Below are 21,331 nucleotides of genomic sequence, written 5' to 3'. Positions count from 1 at the left end.
TAAAAATTTGCTGTAACTCTTGCTTTACTGAAAATTTTTGCGAAATGTTTTATCTTGAATGTTAGTTAGGCTATTCCGCGTCTATTAAAATATAAAATTTTAGGTTTTGAGATTTCATCAATTTTTAATAAAAGTGTCATAACTTTTATGAATATTAATATTTTTAAAAAATATTTTGTAAACACGTTAATGGGAAATGTGCGGTTCTAACAGAACAATTATTTGTCGATTTAAAATTTTTTATTTTTTTTTTAAATTATATGCAATACTATTGGCTAAAAATATCACGTGACCTAATTAAACCCAGAATAAAAATTTGCTGTAACTCTTGTTTTACTGAAAATTTTTGCGAAATGTTTTATCTTAAATGTTAGTTAGGGCAATGCGCGTCTAATAAAATATAAAATTTTAGGTTTTGAGATTTCATCAATTTTTAATAAAAGTGTCACAACTTTTATGAATATTAATATTTTCAAAAAATATTTTGTAAACACGTTAATTGGAAATGTGCGGTTCTAACAGAACAATTATTTGTCGATTTAAAATTTTTTATATTTTTTAAAAAAATTATATGCAATACTATTGGCTAAAAATATCACGTGACCTAATTAAACCCAGAATAAAAATTTGCTGTAACTCTTGCTTTACTGAAAATTTTTGCGAAATGTTTTATCTTGAATGTTAGTTAGGCTATTCCGCGTCTAATAAAATATAAAATTTTAGGTTTTGAGATTTCATCAATTTTTAATAAAAGTGTCATAACTTTTATGAATATTAATATTTTTAAAAAATATTTTGTAAACACGTTAATTGGAAATGTGCGGTTCTAACAGAACAATTATTTGTCGATTTAAAATTTTTTATTTTTTTTTAAAATTATATGCAATACTATTGGCCAAAAATATCACGTGACCTAATTAAACCCAGAATAAAAATTTGCTGTAACTCTTGCTTTACTGAAAATTTTTGCGAAATGTTTTATCTTGAATGTTAGTTAGGCTATTCCGCGTCTAATAAAATATAAAATTTTAGGTTTTGAGATTTCATCAATTTTTAATAAAAGTGTCATAACTTTTATGAATATTAATATTTTTAAAAAATATTTTGTAAACACGTTAATTGGAAATGTGCGGTTCTAACAGAACAATTATTTGTCGATTTAAAATTTTTTATTTTTTTTTAAAATTATATGCAATACTATTGGCTAAAAATACCACGTGACCTAATTAAACCCAGAATAAAAATTTGCTGTAACTCTTGTTTTACTGAAAATTTTTGCGAAATGTTTTATCTTGAATGTTAGTTAGGGCAATGCGCGTCTAATAAAATATAAAATTTTAGGTTTTGAGATTTCATCAATTTTTAATAAAAGTGTCATAACTTTTATAAATATTAATATTTTTTAAAAATATTTTGTAAACACGTTAATTGGAAATGTGCGGTTCTAACAGAACAATTATTTGTCGATTTAAATTTTTTTATTTTTTTCCAAAAATTTAAATGCAATAATCATTGGCCAAAAATATCACGTGACCTAATTAAACCCAGAATAAAAATTTGCTGTAACTCTTGTTTTACTGAAAATTTTTGCGAAATGTTTTATCTTGAATGTTAGTTAGGGCAATGCGCGTCTAATAAAATATAAAATTTTAGGTTTTGAGATTTCATCAATTTTTAATAAAAGTGTCATAACTTTTATAAATATTAATATTTTTTAAAAATATTTTGTAAACACGTTAATTGGAAATGTGCGGTTCTAACAGAACAATTATTTGTCGATTTAAATTTTTTTATTTTTTTCCAAAAATTTAAATGCAATAATCATTGGCCAAAAATATCACGTGACCTAATTAAACCCAGAATAAAAATTTGCTGTAACTCTTGTTTTACTGAAAATTTTTGCAAAATGTTTTATCTTGAATGTTAGTTAGGACAATGCGCGTCTAATAAAATATAAAATTTTAGGTTTTGAGATTTCATCAATTTTTAATAAAAGCGTCATAACTTTTATGAATATTAATATTTAAAAAAAATATTTTGTAAACACGTTAATTGGAAATGCGCGGTTCTAACAGAACAATTATTTGTCAATTTAAAATTTTTTATTTTTTTAAAAAAAATTATACGCAATACTATTGGCTTAAAATATCACGTGACCTAATTAAACCCAGAATAAAAATTTGCTGTAACTCTTGTTTTACTGAAAATTTTTGCGAAATGTTTTATCTTGAATGTTAGTTAGGGCAATGCGCGTCTAATAAAATATAAAATTTTAGGTTTTGAGATTTCATCAATTTTTAATAAAAGTGTCATAACTTTTATGAATATTAATATTTTCAAAAAAATATTTTGTAAACACGTTAATTGGAAATGTGCGGTTCTAACAGAACAATTATTTGTCGATTTAAAATTTTTTATTTTTTAAAAAAAAATTATATGCAATACTATTGGCCAAAAATATCACGTGACCTGATTAAACCCAGAATAAAAATTTGCTGTAACTTTTGTTTTACAGAAAATTTTTGCAAAATGTTTTATCTTGAATGTTAGTTAGGCTAATGCGCGTCTAATAAAATATAAAATTTTAGGTTTTGAGATTACATCAATTTTTAATAAAAGTATCATAACTTTTATGAATATTAATATTTTCAAAAAATATTTTGTAATCACAGTAATTGGACCTTTGCAGTTCTAACAGAACAATTATTTTTCGATTTAAATTATTTTATTTTTTTCCAAAAATTTAAATGCAATAATCATTGGCCAAAAATATCACGTGACCTAATTAAACCCAGAATAAAAATTTGCTGTAACTCTTGTTTTACTGAACATTTTTGCGAAATGTTTTATCTTGAATGTTAGTTAGGGCAATGCGCGTCTAATAAAATATAAAATTTTAAGTTTTGAGATTTCATCAATTTTTAATAAAAGTGTCATAACTTTTATGAATATTAATTTTTTTTAAAAATATTTTGTAAACACGTTAATTGGAAATGTGCGGTTCTAACAGAACAATTGTTTGTCGATTTAAAATTTGTTATTTTTTTTAAAAAAATTATATGCAATACTATTCGCTAAAAATATCACGTGACCTAATTAAACCCAGAATAAAAATTTGCTGTAACACTTGTTTTACTAAAAATTTTTGCAAAATGTTTTATCTTGAATTTTAGTTAGGGCAATGCGCGTCTAATAAAATATAAATTTTTAGGTTTTGAGATTTCATCAATTTTTAATAAAAGTGTCATAACTTTTATGAATATTAATATTTTCAAAAAATATTTAGTAATCAAAGTAATTGGACCTTTGCAGTTCTAACAGAACAATTATTTTTCGATTTAAATTTTTTTATTTTTTTCCAAAAATTTAAATGCAATAATCATTGGCCAAAAATATCACGTGACCTAATTAAACCCAGAATAAAAATTTGCTGTAACTCTTGTTTTACTGAAAATTTTTGCGAAATGTTTTATCTTGAATGTTAGTTAGGACAATGCGCGTCTAATAAAATATAAAATTTTAGGTTTTGAGATTTCATCAATTTTTAATAAAAGTGTCATAACTTTTATGAATATTAATATTTTTTTTAAATATTTTGTAAACTCGTTAATTGGAAATGTGCGGTTCTAACAGAACAATTATTTGTCGATTTAAAATTTTTTTATTTTTTTTCAAATTATATGCCATACTATTGGCTAAAAATATCACGTGACCTAATTAAACCCAGAATAAAAATTTGATGTAACTCTTGTTTTACTCAAAATTTTTGTGAAATGTTTTACCTTGAATGTTAGTTAGGGCAATGCGCGTCTAATAAAATATAAAATTTTAGGTTTTGAGATTTCATCAATTTTTAATTAAAGTGTCATAACTTTTATGAATATTAATATTTTCAAAAAATATTTTGTAAACACAGTAATTGGACCTTTGCAGTTCTAACAGAACAGTTATTTTTCGATTTAAATTTTTTTATTTTTTTCCAAAAATTTAAATGCAATAATCATTGGCCAAAAATACCACGTGACCTAATTAAAACCAAAATAAAAATTAACTCTAAATTATTTTTTTGCGAAATGTTTTATCTTGAAAGTTAGTTTGGTTTATGCACGTCTAATAAAATATAATATTTTAGGTTTTAAGATTTTATAAATTTTTAATAAAAGTGTCATAACTTTTATGAATATAAATATTTTCAAAAATATTTAGTAAGCAAGGTAGTTGAACCTGTGCAGTTCTAACAGAACATTTGTTTTTCGATTTTTTAGATTTGAATGCAATATCATTGGCCAAAAATATCACGCGACCTAATTAAACCCAAAATATTAATTAGTTCAAACTTTTTTTTTAGTAAAAATTTTGCCCAAAACCTTAAAAACCAAAAATTAGTTCGGTACAAAATGTGATCAAATGTTTCTAATTACGTACCTCATAATAAGCGTTATCTAACTTATACATAGAGCAAAAATACATTTAACAAACCACTTGCCTTTTTTTAACTATCTTTAAACAAATAAAGCTTTAGAATCCCGGTTGACTTTTTCCTGTGAAATAAGTTGATAAATGAAAGACGTGGCAACCTAAAACTAGGTAGAATTGCATTGAAGTTTCTGGTGATGTAGGATGTTAAATATAAAACTGCAAGTTTATCATATAAATTAACTACATTTTAATTAACAAGCCTAGACAGTTTATTGTTTACAAAAAAAAAATTTTTAAGGTATATTTTCATATTGCTCTTAAAAAAATAGCAAAAAAAAATTATTTGTAAGGTCTTTTTTATATGCTCTTTAAGACAAACTACCGGACTACTTATTCTTAAAATTCCCTAAAAATAAGTCCGCACTCGAGCGATATTTTCAATATTGTAATTTTAAAATATATAGACTAATTGTACCATTATAAAACAATAATATCCTAAACTTGTTAATTTAAGACTGAGGCAAAAATGGCATATATACCTTAATTTAGTACCCTATTCGTGATATCTTTACTATGTAATAAAAAATGTTTCTATAAAACTAAAACGCCTTAATTGGTTAAGTAAATTTAAAATCTTTTTTCCGATTTTTATATAGGCTACAGTATTATCATAGCCTGGGCTATGACTATTTAAGTTAATTTCTTTTTTAAAAGTAACATAAGACAAAAAATGTAATAAAAAAGTAGATATATAAATTCGCACATATTTAAAAGTGACATACTTTTAGTGAATATTAATATTTTACCAAATATTTTATAAATGTGTTCTTTTGGACTACTTTCGTTATAATAGTTAAGTAACATTTCAATTCAAATCTTTAAAATTTTTATTTGCTTATTTGTATGTAATATTATAGTCAATGACGTTATAGAATCATAAGAATAAATTTTGGGTTAATTAAATTTAGTATATTAATTTTTTTTTAAATGTAACGATTGGTTTGTATGTTACTTTTGCAGAAGAGTTACTTTCAACCGTTCACAAACTAGCATAACGACTAATTACATATGTTAACTTCAACACAGTTAACCAACAAGTCACGAGACATAGAAAAGGTGTAAACACGTGACTGCAGGTGTAAACACGTGACCAAAGGTAGATAACATATTAGAGTAAGCAAGAAAATGGCGGACTCGTTACAGAAAGTATAAAATACACCAAGACTTACCATAAGCAAAAGTCTTTCTGCAGAAGAACTTATTGCATTAAAAACTACACATCACAAGTTAAAAATCTTTTTTTAAACGTGGGATCTATAACTGTCTAGGTGATTAAAATTCGATCCTTTTTTAAATTTTGCTTTAACCATTATTACAGTATTAAAATAACTTAAATCCCTAAATTAAAAATATTTTTTAAAAAATAAATCGACATAAATTGATTTTTTTTTAAATTTTTTGCATTACTTAACATATTTAGTATTGTATATATCTAATGTTATAATTTGATTCTTGGTTAAAAAACAACATGCATTCTTTTGCAATAAAAAAGAGAATTTTTTCACAGTAACTTTCTGACCGAAAAAATTCAAAATGCTCCAGTCCCGGAAAATGAATATAATTCAACAACTTTTTTCAAACTCAGTTTATTTTACGATATGGCCCCAATTAAAACACCAAAAATCAAAGAAAAAATGCCTAACAAAAAATTATTAAACACACAAAAAAAATACGCAACCAAATTAGCATAAAGAGGAAAAACGCACAAGTGCACATTGTCATTACAAAGTTACAACTTATAAAACGCAACGAAAAAAGCATCATAAAACAGAAACCACAGCTCAATTTTGGGCAAAAAAGATTCATATTTTAAATACAAACCATTACATTTGTTCCTTTGAACTAAGCAATTTTTACTTTTTGCACCATTGGTATATAAGACTGTACTATTATTTTAATATTATGGTTTACAGCCTTTCACCTTTAAAACTTATACGTTTTGAAAGAATTTAAAATTAATGAAAAAAAGTTTCAGTTAGCGAGCATACAGAAAAAGCAGCATTCTACATTAAAAAAAGTGATTTAAAATCTAAACAGCGGACCCCAAATAAAAATGACTTTCGAAATCGGTATTCATAAAAAACTAAAACCAAAACCGTAAAAAACATGAAACTGTAAATGGAACAAAATTCTTTTTAAAAAAGGGAGTTTAGGTGCTTACTGCAAAAAAAAATCATAAAGTTGCCAGGTAACAAAAAAGTTAAATTTAAAACCTGTATTTTGCAACTTGAAAACTTATTAATGTTTTTTTGTTTTAACTTTTTAAAAAAATTTGGGTGTATCGGTTTAAAAATGAAATTATCTTCGCATTGCTTGTTTTAATAAAGCATCAAAGTCCAATTCTGCATCTCCAGAATTTTTGCTCCCTGATGTGACATTATTGTCAGTTAGACTGTCTACAATGTTCAAAAAATTTTTTTTTAATTATATTTAAATTACTAAATATTTTTTGAATCTTAAATTGCAGAAAAGTTACAAAAAAAGCTATTTAAACAAAAGTAGAAATAGTATTTTTGTCATAACTTTTTTTTTCACAGTTTACGGTTTAGGATAAAAAAAATTTAAAAAAACAAAAGACTGCAAGTTACCAAGATCAGCATATTCAGCTTGGCAGAACTGACGACGACCGCCAAAACACAAAACATAATTGGTGTCGCTATTTTTATTTCCATTTTCTATTGCCGAAAACGTGTCACAGGCAAATCGAAATGTTACGAATGCGTAACTATCCCTAGTTAAATAAAAGTTAAAATACATTAAAAAAAATTATTTTTTTAAACAAGCAACATTTTGATTTCCATTAAAGAATATATTTTATTAAAATATATGATTTAGATAGAATATCATTAAATAATGACAGGCACAATGATGTAGTGGTACATTTGGCTTCACTACATAAGATCATAGGTTTATATCTAATGTATCCATGCTAAAGCGCCTTTGAAAAAGACGCAATGAATGGCATAAACTGGTGCTGAGCCAAAAAGCAATTAAAAATTTAATGATAATTAAAAATACATCAAACTACCAAAATCAACAGGATAGTAGGTGAAAGTATTGAATGTTTCTCTATTTTTGGGCTGTGGAGTCGACATTTTACATAAATAAACACATGTGAAAAAAAACTGTACCCTACTTAATTGACAGTCTAGACTTACTTTCCACGACGAAAATGTAGAGTTATATCGTCAATTTGACCAAAACTTTGAAATCTTTTTTGAAGTTCGGTTTTCATTGTATTGTCGCTTATACCTCCTACGTACATTACCCTTCTTTCTTGAATTGCCTGATTCTAAAAAAAAAAATGATATGAAAAAGTTTATTTTATTTTACCACAAAATATTTATAATTTAAATATAAACAAGTTTGTTAAAAAAAGTTTAAACTAACAGTTTTAATATTACAAATGCATTATATAGGTATCTTAGGTATAAAAATTCTTGCGATTAAAACCTTAAAAAAGTTTTTTTACTTTTAATTTATTTTCCTTATCATCTTTTTTTGATCTGGATCGAGTATGAGAATCCCGGGAACTACTTCTTCTGTCTCTTCGTGATCTAAACACAAAAGGAAAAAGAAATTATTTTTAACCTGAAAAAAAAATTCATTGTAAAAATATTATTTTAATTAAAAAAAATTTCTAGTGAAAAATTTTTTTTTCTAGTGAAAATTTTTAGTGAAATTGTTTTTTTATATAATTATTAAGTTTATCAATTTTGCAAATACTAATAAGGAATTTGTAGCCAGGAAGTGTAGATAACAGAAAAGTTTAGATAACAATTTTTTTTAAATTGCTTAAATTTTACCGAGTAGGTGAATAGTCAGAGTCGGAAGAAAAATAATAGTTTTCCTCATGATAATCTTTTGAATCATTTCTGTAGCTTCTCCCACGATCAGTTCTCCAACTTCTTCTGTAAAAAAAATCCTTATAAGTTTCAAGTATTTCGGAAAAACAAAAGTTAGATATGTTACAGAATTGTTTTTTTTTCACATCACCTTAACGTAATAAATTTATTTTTATTGAGGGGGGTGTGCTGTTGTGACATGTTTTTAGGCAATTTTATTGCGGCAAAGAGCAGTTTGGCATTTGTGTGATCTAAACCTGCAACCTTTTGACTTATGGTCTGATAACATGACCGATATACAACATTTTAAAATTAAAACCAGCTTACCTGGGACTTGGAGATCTTGAACTAAAACTTGTAAGTGAAAGTGATCTTTCTCTACGTGGTGAAGGTATTTGGGGTGAATATGACCTTCGATATGCTCTAATAACATTTATTAACTTGTTAATTTGTTTTTCTTATACAAGACACTTTTTTAATCAGTATGTTAACTAATTTTGGTTGCTTTAGAAAAAAAATTTAAAAAATATATATTAAAAAAAAATTAAGCAGAGTTCAAGTTATAATAACAATTACCAACATTTAACATGGAAAAAATTCATAAACATATTAATCCCAAAAAATATCACAAAAATTTTCTACATTTAAAAAAAAATTTTTAAAATAAATATGAATTTAATTTCAAAAACCTTGGGTAACTTGAAGTAGTTTTAACATTCTTATCATCAGAATAATTTGACTCCGATGAAGAATAAGAATGTTCAGATGCTCCACGATCAGGATTAGGCTGCCTTCCAGATAATAAATAACTCGAGATCTTGGTATCAAAATCATATCCTCTTCTTTCGTGATCGTCATGGTGATGCTGGGATCGTGTTCTTGGAGATCTGCTACGTTTTCTGCGTTTTCTTTTTCTTTGTTTTTTCTTGTGTAAACTACGTTTTCGTTTTCTAAAATTTAAAGGGTATAAATGTATTAGTTTAGGCCCGTCAGTATGATTGATGGGTATATTCAGTAATACAAAGTATTTACATAATGAATATTGCATTCGCAAATCATATAACAGTGGTATAACTATTACCTAAATATTCATCTATATGAAAAACATAAATATAATTTTTAAAATGTTTTTCTAGAAATTTATTTAAAAAAATAATCACAAAAATTTTAGGTAAAAAGTTTAGTATTTAATAAGTAAAAAAAAGTAAAACATTTTAATTTTATCTGTTAATTTATTTTTGTAGAGGAAAGGCAAATTTATCTGCCTTAACATGGGAGGTAACACTTGTTACCCAACCCTATCCCCAGTTGACTTTGGCAGTTTGGGATGCTAATGCGCATATTGCCATAAAATAGCATGCTAATGGGTTTAAGGCTCGGCAGAAGTTTGAATCAATTATAACACATTACTTAAGCATTATACTCACTAAATATGATCAGTAACATGTAATATGCTAAAAAGCATGCTAATTTACAACTTACCTTTGGTTTTCACCTTTCTTAATTGAGTTGGGGGTTATAGTTTCACCAATACTTTGAGGTGGTTCGGTTACCGTATCTACTATATGTTGTCTTCCATAACTAAATTAAAAAATAAAATTTTATTTTATAACAGTAGTTTTCTTTTAACAAAAACATGATTTTTTAGAAATAAAATAAAATTTTGAATTAAAACTTAATTGAATGACAAAACCATTTTTTGTTGATCCAAAACAAATAATCAGAAAAAATATCTCTTAGATATTTTGCTAAAACTGAAATTAAATTGAAACTTTTGGTATATTTAAAATCAAGTTTACCCATAGTAAGAAGGTAGTCTGGAGTAAAAAGTGTCGTCAACGTTTATTAAATTTCCACCAGGAGTTTGTTTTAGCTTGGAATCAACACTGTTTCTAAAATATTTAACAAATATTTTGGTACTGTTATCAAATTCTATGCACTAAAAACAGTTTTTAAAATAATCTATATATAACGGAGCTTAGTGGACAATATATAAATATTTATATTTGTATGTCTAATTTATAGGCCTACATAATTAAAAAAAAACTGTTAATTGTAGTGAGCAGGTAAACTATTGCTGGCAAATATTAGTTAAAAGTTGCAACCATTTTATGACAATTAAAATTATGACCTTAGAGAAGGTTATCTCTTAGTAATAATAAAAAGAAAAAATTTGAAAGTTTAAACAAAGCCAGAAAGTATTTTTAAAAAAATTATAAATTATTATTAAATTTAAAAAGACGATATTAAATATTGATTACCTGACATCAATTTTTCCACTGCTTAAATAATGAGGAACTTTATCGTAAACTATTTCATTTTGCATCAACGACTCACTTAATGTTTCATTGCCTGTTTAAATTGAAATTATTAATTTTTAATAATTAGTTTGATTTAAATTATTTTTGACTCTAATTTAAGAAAATAAACTGAATTTAGGCTAGATTATTATATCACTAAAGAAAATTTGAACTAAAAAGCATAAGCACGCTAACCCATTTCTATTGACCACAAATTACCCTGACCCTTCTCTGGAAAATGTCTTTTATTTAACAAAAACAAATTTTGAATTAATTTTAGTGTCCTTTTTTGGTCACATGGTTTTCAGTAACATGGGCATATATAATTAAATAAATAAAATAAAAATAGAATACCTTTTGAGACTAACTTTCCACTGTATAAATAAGCTGGCAACTTGTTGTAATAATTATCATAATCTTCCATAATGTCAATCTCCACTTCTTGCTCTTGGAGATTTAAATCCTCCTCCAATAAACCGGAGTAAATGTCAATGCCATCAATATCACAAACTGTTTCTGTTGTTGTTGAGACTTTCAGATCATCAGGGTTAACATTTAAAGTCTAAGAAATTAAAAAATGTCATTAGTGCAAGCATGGTGTAGTGGTTAGAACACTTGGCTTCACAACTTAAGGTCCAGGGTTCAACCCCCACTGTCTCCCTGCTGTAAAAATCTAAAGTGAACCACTTGAAACAGTATAAACTTGTCCCAAACAATTGTAATTTACAACAACAAAAACTGTCATAGTCAACTAAAAATCGAATAAAATTGTATTTTTCCCATAAGAATAAGTAAGTAAGTATAAACTAAATAATATTAAATTTAATGCATAAATATTTCATTTCGAAAAGAAAAAACACAAACTAAATTGCTACATAACAAAAAATATATACTTTTACAAAAATAAATAAATATATACCTTTTGTTGATGTTCCAAATTACCAAACTTATTCAAATCTACATTGTTTTGACACAAAACTGGTTTGCTTGTGTTAGAGACTTCCACTAAATCAACTTTGGAGTGAACTTTTTTAGCCACTACACCGTTTGTGAATTTTGATAATTCAACGACCTTATCACAAACCCAATCTACTGTGGTGCTCACATCAGCTTTATTCTGTTGAGATGGTTGGTTTGTCTTCTCAGAAGCAAGAGTTTTATCGGCTTGAGATTCTGGTTTAATATTTGTAAAAATTTGAGCATTTTGTTGATCAGACTGTGTTAAAACATTCGTTTTTAGTGAATAAGAGGGCTTTACTATGTTCGGAGGAATAGCAATGATTGTAGTGGTCTTTACAGGTGTTGTGAAAGTTGAATGCTGTATACCGAGTGGTTTTAAAGATTTGTTGTTAGCATTACTTGCACTTGAGTTTGCAAGCTTCTTCAAAGCATTGCTTGCACTATCAACAACTACTGTAACTTTTGTTTTTTGTGCCACAAGTGCTTTTAAATTAGAATCATTCGAGACAGCACTAGATGAATGTGAGCCATTAAATGTGGAAGACATTGAGGTATTTCCAGAAATCGATGTGTTGTTTTTGGTAGGTAGTACATAGTTTTGTCTAACATCGCTTGCACAAGTCGTCATAACAGCACCCCCCGGTGTAATAATTGATTTGGTTCGCTTTTTCTTTGTTGCTATTGCCGAAGGAACTGTATAAATATAAACAGGTTGCGCAGAATCATCTTTCTTTTTGAGAGATTCAGATTTTTTGTTTATATTTTGTTTAATTTCATGTATTAATGATAGTGGGGAAGGAACAGCTGTTTTTTTAACTGAAGGCTTAACATTTTTTTCTTTATTAGTAACTGTAGATGTTGGTGTTAATGTGACATTAGTTGATGTAGGTGTAGGTGTAGTTTTGGAATCTGACTGCGTGGAATTTAGGTTTGAAATAGCTGCGAGTAGTTGCTGGAATGTTTTTTGTTGTTGAGAGTTGTTAGCAGAAGAGGGATCTTGCATTCCTCCATTGCCCTAAAATTTATTTAAAAAGAAATTTTTATTTAAACAAAAAAAATGTTGAATTTTTTACATTAAATATTAAATAATTTAAAATAACCTTTTTACCTGTTGTTGTTGTTGCGCTAACAGAGTTAAAATTTCCTTTAACTGGCCGGTAACTCCACTTAAGATAAGTGACTTTGTTTCTACTCCACCTTTGTTTGAGGTTATAAGTTTAAATGTTGGTGCTAAAGTTGTTGGAACACTAGTTGGTGTTACTTTCTGTTGTTTTTGTTGTTCAACAAGTTTTTGTTGCTCAACAAGTTTTTGTTGTTGTTGTTGTTGTTGCTGTTGTGTGGTTGTAACTACAGGAGTTGTTTTTGATGTATTTGTCGAATGAGTTATATTTTTTGTCCAATTTACTCGTGGAATGGGTTTTAAAACTGATGGTAATGGCTTGTAATTTAACTTAGATTTTTCCCTTGGATCTTTTAGTAACTCTTTGAGTATTGCACTTTGTGGTTTTTGATCAACAGAGGCTTTATTTACTGGAAGAATGGTTGATTTTGGATGCAGAACATTTTGCATTATAACATTTCCAGAACTGCCACCGGCCAATGTCGGTATTCGAATCATGACCATCGGCTGGGTAGGTTGAGATTGCTGAGGTGCAGAAGTTACCGTTGCTGTGTGAATCATGCCACCACTGCTTATCTTAATGTAAGATTGTGCTTTGGGTTTGGGTGTTGTCTTTGCCTTTAAGTTGGTTTTACGCCCAGATTTTACCACTTTGGTTAACTTTGTTTCGACTTTAGTGTTTGCTAAAACAATCGGTGGCTTGCTTGAAACTTCGGTTGGATTTTGCAGCTTTGCTAAATATTCCTGAAATTCTTGCAGTTTAACAGTTTGTTTTTGTTTGGGAAGTTTTGCAGCAACAATTGGCTCAACAAGCTGGGATTTTACCACTTGGGGTAACTGTGGAGGATCTATCTTGATTCCTTGACCCACCATGAAGTTGTTGATAACGCGAGCCGACCCTCGAACCATTTTTGGAGAAGAAGAGGGGCTGTTTGGGGCACTTCGAATACCCAGTCTAACCCTTTGCAAATACTCCTCCCATTTTAATACCTTGTTACTAGTATTAGGTTTCTCTGGTTGTTTATTTGCTTTGTTTTTGTCAACACCACTTGCTTTTAACGCCATTGCTAACAAATCAGTGGGATTTTCTTCATTTCCAGAATGACAGTAATCGTGATCTACTGAAGGTTTGACGGTACATGGAACTTGAAATATTGATTCTCTTGATGTACCAGGTTTCTGTGAATTAGTTGTTGAATCAATGCTTAGACGTTGTCGTTTGTTAGGTAAAGGCTCAATAAGCATCACAGATCTGCGATTGTCTGCAGATTTTTTGACGTTCTTCGGATCTGCGTCTGTTGCAAATAAAATAATTTTAACAATAAAATCTAAAATACCAAAAATTTACTGATACAATGAGAACTAAATCAAATGCTTGTTACCATTTATAAAATATATAAATCTACCTTTTTCAAGTTGATCTTTAAAGGACCACTCCTTGGCAGAAGAATTTTTTTCCACCATTTCAAGTAAACTGTTCATGTCTGGAGCCATAATCACTAAACAATTAGCAGATATGTATAAACATGTAGTTAATACAAAAAAATAAATAAATTGTTATACTTTTTAAAATGGAAAGTTAACAAATATGTACAAACTACAAAGTTTTCATCAAAACCAGTTTTACCAGTTAAATTTAAAATTAACTGAATAAACAATATTAAGGTAAAAATATTTACTGCTATCTGTGATGGCTTTGGTATTTGCTTCTTTTGTTACATCATTTTGCCAAACTTGATTCAATTTTCTGTAAATATATTCATAAAGATAGTTATTTGCAATTTCATTTGAACCGGCAAAACGGTATCACGGTTTAAACACTTGACTTCACAAAATAAAGTCCTAAGTTCAATCCCCACAGCTTCCATGCCATAACATTATCGCAATTCGAACTTTTTTAAGTCAAAACAAATAAGTTAACTATTAAGCAAAATGATTGATATTTAACATTACGTTTTGGTTAGGATGTAAAGTCAGCCTTCCTACTACATAAAAAATAAAACCCTGTTAAAATTTTAGCAAAAAATCTAGTATAAACACTTACATTGGTTGTGGTGTTTTCTGTGTAGAAATTTTGTTGCATTTCTGGACATTTGATTTTTTACTTAATTGGTTTTTTCCTTTTTCATTTAAAGGAGAGGGCACTCTGCTTACTGGAGCAGAACCATATCGACGAATATAATTACTCATATTCAGAACTCTAGTTGAACTACTTTGATTACCTACAAATTATTAAAACTATTAAATAATATTTGCATTAAATAAATTTAAAATCAACTTTTTAAAAAAAAAACAATTGTTAAAATTAAACATGTTTAGTTATTTTAATTCACCTTTAGATTTATTTGCATCTTTGGAATCTAAATGTTTTAAAAGCTCGGTAAAAGGTTTTTTAACAGATTTTTTCTCTCTTTTTGTTCGCCTTTTCGGTCTTTTATCATGAGATGATTCGTCAGAATTATTAAACAACTAACACAAAATAATTTGTCAGAAAAAATACTTGAATCAAAATATTAAAATTTGTCATAAAACATGTAGGCCCATTTAAAAAAATTAAAACTACAAGAATACAAATAAAAAACTTACTTTCGGTAGAGTTTGAACGGAAACTTGATCTAATAAAATGTTGTTGTTCGAATCAATTTCTTTTGCATAGTTATCATTAGATGAACTTAACAATAACTTCTTCAGCTAAACAAATAGAAACATTAATAAACAATTTGATTGAAGGCAAGGTATAGTGGGTAAAATACTTGGCTTCACAACATGAGATCATCGGTTTGATCCCCACTGATTCCATTTAATAAACAGTACAAACTCCTACAGTCAGATTATCTAGCAATATCCTAATCAATATTTAAAACTGGCAAAGGCAACACAAGATTGGGTCAGAGTAACAAATGCCACATAATTAAACCATAAATTTACCCATTTTACATCAAGAATAAATTTACACAAAAAAATATAATCTTTACCAACATCAAAAAAAAAATTAACTTTAAGAAAATATTTTACCATAGACTCGTCGTCATCACAGCATACAACCATATTATTGCCACCATTTGCAACCAACCCATTTTGCAATGGTGCACCAGTGTTTAAACTTGGTGTTAAAGTTGGTGGGTGGTTTAAAGAAGAGGATAAAGATACAAAATCGGACAAAGTGTTACACTCCATGTCCATTGATTTTTGGAGAGCTTCTAGTAGACCAGCTTCATTTTCTTTTGCGAGTTTCACTTTCTTAAAAAAAATATAATTTGATTAATTTTAGGTTAGCCTTTTTTTATAAGATTTCTTGATCAAATAAAAAAAAATTTTTTGGAAAAACAAACTAAAGCTATAATGGCCTTATTATTTAAGGGTCTGACATATTTTAAACACTTGCACAGCAACTAAAATAACTGTATTTTAAAGTCCTTATTAAAATTTGACTAATTCAATGTTTAATTTACGCATTGTAAAGGCACCTTGATCGACAAAATTTATAAAACCAGAACAATTTAACTTTACATACCATTTAAATTAAAAATCAATGTTTTTTAAGATTAGTCATAAAGTTAAGCTAATATAAAATATAGAGTTCTTAACCTACTTCCAATTCAATTTGTGAATCAAACTGACGAGTCGTTATTTCCGGAGAGTCAGAACACCACTCAAACAACCCCGACTCAAAATCTTGACCAGGGATTTTCACAGATGAACACTGGGAGGCAGTGTTGATCATATCTGACGAGTCGCCGATGTCTAACAATTCTTCAAAATCATTGTAATCCTGAATTCCTTCCATTATGTCTTCATAATCATTGAACTCCAAGCCACTCTTAAAATAAAAATTATTTTTAAAATTTTTGTTATTATCATAAAAAAGTTGGAATTTATCATAGAGTACTGTCCTTTAAAATATTTAGGATTTCAAGAGTAACAAAAAACAATATTTATTTACGACCTTAATTTAAAAAAATAATAACCAATTATTACATAGTGTTTATAGACTTGGAATATATATTTAGAGTAAGAGTATAATAATAAATATTTTAAAAACCATAAAAGTAATAAAAAAATGACAAACACAGAAAAGTTAGAGTTTGGTTTAGAACTAGAAACTGTAAGTAATCCAAATTTGTAATAAGTACTTTAAGTGCAAGTAAAATAATGCTAAACAGCATGACCAATAAATAAAAATATATAAGCCAACTACAACAAAATGCTAACATTAGACAACAACAAAAACAGGTTAACACCATAAAAAACACATTAATTTTTGACCCATAAAATAAAAATCTACTAAAATTTTACAACGCATAAAAACCAAAAATTTTTTAAATTGTTTAAAGAGCAAAAACGATTTTAAGAAATTAAGGCACACTAAACCTACCCAACCATGTGTGGAGTCTTGATTAAGTGACTGGTTTAACTGAAATATCTCAGACATTTAGTCAACTTTTTAGGGCGTCATCTTTATAAATAATTTTTAAACATTTAATCTAAGAGATATAAATACCATTAATTAATATTTTATATTTTTTTAACCATTAAAAAAACCATGCTTAAAAATGTATTGTTAAATACTATCTGATAAACTAATAAAATATATATTATTTGTACAAGAATTTTAACAAACTAACTCGATTACCGTATACGACCTAACTATCTTTATGCATGTAATCACTGCCCAATGCAGTGTTTACATACACAGTAGAATTTGTATTAGTAAACCTATAACTAAACCACTATATACATATATATTAAATAAACCTGTTAAACAGCTATATCAGATTTATTATTGACAACATTTTTATTACTATGTCTAAATACAATAAAAACGATTTCCTTCCTTTGCTTATTGTATTGTTTCTTACATATTTATTTCTAAGATATAACATTAACAATTAAAATTAAATAACTTTAATGAAGCAAATGTAAATTTGCTAGCGTACTGGAATTTTTTCACAAACGCGGTAAAGAAACACGTTTATCTTAAAACTAAATACGGAACTTGTGCACCATACCATACGCTTACGTCGGGCGTAATCAATACTTAAGAGTAGACCACGTGGACAACCAAACACGTGGGTATTTTCGTTTGAGAGTACGCGTCATCCACTTAAAAGAGAAAGAGAAAAAATAGGAAAGTTAGAAAAACAATAAGAGAAAAGAGGTGGCGTCCTATGCTTATATAATCATTAACTAGCGATGTAGCGTATTTTTTGTTAAACTGGAACTGAAAAATGCAAGGTAATGCTAACTTGTGATTTTTCTAACCCCCAACTGCTTTATTCATCATTTTTACCACAAATTATTTCTTATTTTAAAGGTGAATGATTCGCAAAATAGATTGGTTAACAAAATTAGCATAAATACTACGGTAAACTCTATAAGACTATCTTTATCTAAAACAACCAAAACCAGTAACAAAGTTATAACTGATAAACTATCAAACGGCTATTTGGTAAGCATAGCTAACACCCTTTCTACTTACTACTACTTAGTTCAATTAGGTTTCCTGCTTATATTTAATTTAATTTGTTGATAGAATTTCGTCACTTTAAAGACTTTATTTATTACTCAATGTCGTTAAGACATAACTGTTATTTGCCGAATTAGAAAACTAAACATTTATTTTTTACGACCAATTATGTAAAAATTCATTCTTATTGTAGTACTATGTTAAAAAGAACGATTAAAACATGTTTTTACTGCATCTGCGCGCAACAAATGGTTTATTCGGGTGTTCGTAGGAATACGAATATCCTATTACAAGCCGGTCAAAGTATTCGAGACGCCGCCCGCTCACCGCCTTCTTAAAGTCAATACACCAATACTCTGTAGCTTCCTAATACAAGTAATTTGTTATGTAAAATTAAATACGTACAAAAACTTGAAACTTGGTCAATACCACCTGTGACACTTAGTTTTTAACCAATCACGGCTGCCCATATTAAACTTGTATTTGCGTTTTTATTATAAAAAATTTGGTGAATTTACTGTCCTGTTTACAAAATAAACTCTTAATAACTTTATACTAGAGAAAATTGCACACTTTTAAAATTTCGGAACTTATTCATCAAATACCTATCACAAACCTTGTACAACTTTGTTATTAAATATGTTAAACGACCTTGTGTTTCCGACTTCGCGCGACCGCTCTTGTTTACCAATTGTTACGTCACAGTGACATCACACAGTGACATCACACAGCGACGGTTATTACGAAATTAAGGGCATATTGTGGGCAGATACTGAAACTTGATGACTGGTATTTCAATGTTGCACGATTTATTTATTACGAAATATTTATTTCCTAAAAAAACATGATTTGCTGAATCTAATTTTGCTTTTTTTAAGCAGATTTTTTTTTTTTATTTTGCGTATATGCTTGCTTGTTTTTAATTTAAATTTTTTTTAGGTATATATATATTGGTATTTAAAATTAGTATTTTTGTGAACATATATTATTTTTTTAAAAGTTTGTTTACTAAAATTTTGAATTTGTAGTCCCCTATTTCTCTATTCACTTTTACAAAATAGAATAACATTAAACAAAATATTTGTAATATTATCACAATATTTTAAACTACTTTAATGTTTTTTTGCTAAAAAGGAGGTGTAAATCAATATAAATAAAACTATCCAAAGGTTAAAAAGTAATGTTGATTTTATCTTAAAATAAATTAACCTAATTTGCAAAAAATTGTAATAAGTAACTTATTTTAGCTACCAGTCTACTAATACACACAACACAATCTAGATGATGCTACTGGTATTTTACTTTATTTTTTTTAGTGGATGTTAAATCTTATTTACAAAATTATATAAATTTTACTTTGAATTATAATAAATGTCTTTCTTACTATGTATTTATACTTTAATTATGAATAAAATGATTGTAAATATTTTAGCAAAATAGAACTACTAACAATTACATCTAAAACAGCTTTATCTTAGTTGCTTAGTGATATATTTTTTACACTAAGAAAATAACATAAATCCAACACACAACACACACAAAACCTGTGGAAGTATAAAGAAAAGGGTAATTTGATATATTAGGATAGCTTAGTCAAGTGGACAAAACAATGTAATTGATTATTTAGTTAGGTAGGATTATGCTAGCTAAGACCAGAAACATACAGTTCTTTTTTATTAAACATTTCAAGTCATAAAAAAACAATTTTATAACTAAAAAACACAGTCTTTACTGGCTAATAAATAACAAGGACATATAAACCAAACAATATAAAACTGGTAACAAAAAAAATAACGTAAAACTATATATATATATTAATCCAAGCTCTAAAGTCATTCAAAAGATATTAGTAAAATATTTTACGAAATTTAATCCATATGGTTATCAAAATATTTTACGAAATTTAACCCATATAGCAAAACAATAAAAACAAACCAATTATTAAATAACTGAAAAGCATAAACTGTATTAATGCTTTTATGGGGTGCTACCAAACGTGCAAATCCATTAAACACACTAAAGCTAACTGTGCCATTGTGGTAAAATTAATTTAAAAACCGTTCCCTGTATTGTTAAAGTAAAATGTGTCACAAACTATTCACAACTATTGTGTATATATAACTTGGATAAGCAGTATAGTAAACTATTATATTTTAATTAACTAAAATAAACAATATGTTATAAACTCTGAAAATAATAATTTCACTTTAGCAAACATTCTGTCAATGAGAAAAATTTACATAATATATACAGATTGTCACAATTTAAAAAAATAATAATCACTGTCACAAAATACAAAAATATATATATTTTTTAAATACAATACAATAATTATATAAAAAATATCAATGAACTTTATTAAGTTTTATAACAAGAAGCTTAAAATTATATTATTTTCTATGATAGCCTTTTCAATGCTTGCTTTTTTTATATTACCAAAAAATGTTACATAAAAAATTCACAGACCTAATGACATTATTTTGAAACAACAAATGCAAGTGACTGTGCAATATAAACTACTTGTTGTTGCAATTTTATTTTTGGACTAGAGCAAATATTATGTTTATTAGCACCAATTATATTTTTTTGTATACTGCAATAAATAAACCAACAAACCGACAAACTATTTTTAGTGGTAGCATATTACATTTTCAATAAAAAAACATGCAGCATAATATGTATTTAATTTTAATACAATAGCAGGAAAAATTAAATCAATTCAGAAATGCTGTAAACACTGTTATGATAAAACAATTTTAAATCATTAATTTTATATATAAGAAAAATGATTATATGATACACAAAATAAAAATGTTAGGTACCTACATTTTAGTTTCCAAGCAGCCTAGACTTCAGGAAAGTAGATAAAATCCTGTTTTAAATATGTTAAATTTATATAACATAAAAGTCCTTACTATAACTAGTACGTCTTTAAGGCAAAAAAGAACTGAAGAACGAACTAGTCCAATTTGAGTAATAACAATGATTGTCCTAAACAGAAACACTATAACTAAACAAAACGACAAGAAGGGTCAAGCAATACCACTATTCTGTATTTGCAGTAGTTTTTATGTTTATTTATGTATTTAGACGTAAGTTAACTTCCATTGAACTTGCAATCAACAAAAACTTAGCGCTTGTCTGTTCCTGCAATAGCAAT

The 21,331-nt window shown here is 27.2% G+C and overlaps 1 protein-coding gene across 3 annotated transcripts; it reads right to left on the bottom strand.

The window, feature by feature from the left end:
• Positions 1-6,055: 6,055 nt before the first annotated feature.
• LOC145744654 (uncharacterized) lies at positions 6,056-21,141 on the bottom strand. Of its 3 annotated transcripts, none has more exons than XM_082562559.1 (21): positions 20,998-21,141; positions 16,297-16,524; positions 15,720-15,944; positions 15,291-15,395; positions 15,038-15,173; positions 14,749-14,926; positions 14,384-14,451; positions 14,111-14,203; positions 12,693-13,999; positions 11,544-12,599; positions 10,979-11,186; positions 10,586-10,676; positions 10,124-10,216; positions 9,807-9,905; positions 9,014-9,274; positions 8,652-8,747; positions 8,286-8,390; positions 7,952-8,036; positions 7,638-7,771; positions 7,068-7,210; positions 6,056-6,875 (listed from the first exon to the last, which is right to left on the bottom strand). In XM_082562559.1, exons 2-21 carry the CDS (start codon positions 16,489-16,491, stop codon positions 6,778-6,780), a joined length of 4,776 nt encoding a protein of 1,591 aa, XP_082418685.1. In that variant the 5' UTR covers positions 16,492-16,524; positions 20,998-21,141; the 3' UTR covers positions 6,056-6,777. The 3 variants fall into 3 exon arrangements, with proteins under 3 accessions (XP_082418685.1, XP_082418683.1, XP_082418684.1); XM_082562557.1 differs by lacking the exon at positions 20,998-21,141 and adding an exon at positions 17,080-17,186; XM_082562558.1 differs by lacking the exon at positions 20,998-21,141 and adding an exon at positions 17,080-17,186 and having other exon boundaries at positions 8,286-8,387.
• Positions 21,142-21,331: the final 190 nt, after the last annotated feature.

This window comes from Corella eumyota, chromosome 3 (genome assembly GCF_963082875.1).
Source record: "Corella eumyota chromosome 3, kaCorEumy4.1, whole genome shotgun sequence".
In the NCBI taxonomy this organism is placed as follows: Eukaryota; Metazoa; Chordata; class Ascidiacea; order Phlebobranchia; family Corellidae; genus Corella; species Corella eumyota.
The sequence above is the reverse complement of the archived record's forward strand: the minus strand, read 5'-3'. Positions and strand labels throughout refer to the sequence as shown.

What these genes read in the sequence shown, in the direction of transcription:
- LOC145744654 (XM_082562557.1), bottom strand. Translation starts at nt 17,136, where the DNA reads ATGTCTGAGATATTTCAGTTAAACCAGTCACTTAATCAAGACTCCACA. An exon ending in AAGACTCCACACATGGTTGG is followed by an intron (nt 16,525 to 17,079) that starts GTAGGTTTAGTG and finishes TTTTATTTTAAG; the next exon opens with AGTGGCTTGGAGTTCAATGA. An exon ending in CTACATTTTCGTCGTGGAAA is followed by an intron (nt 7,211 to 7,637) that starts GTAAGTCTAGAC and finishes TTATTTAACTAG; the next exon opens with GGATAGTTACGCATTCGTAA.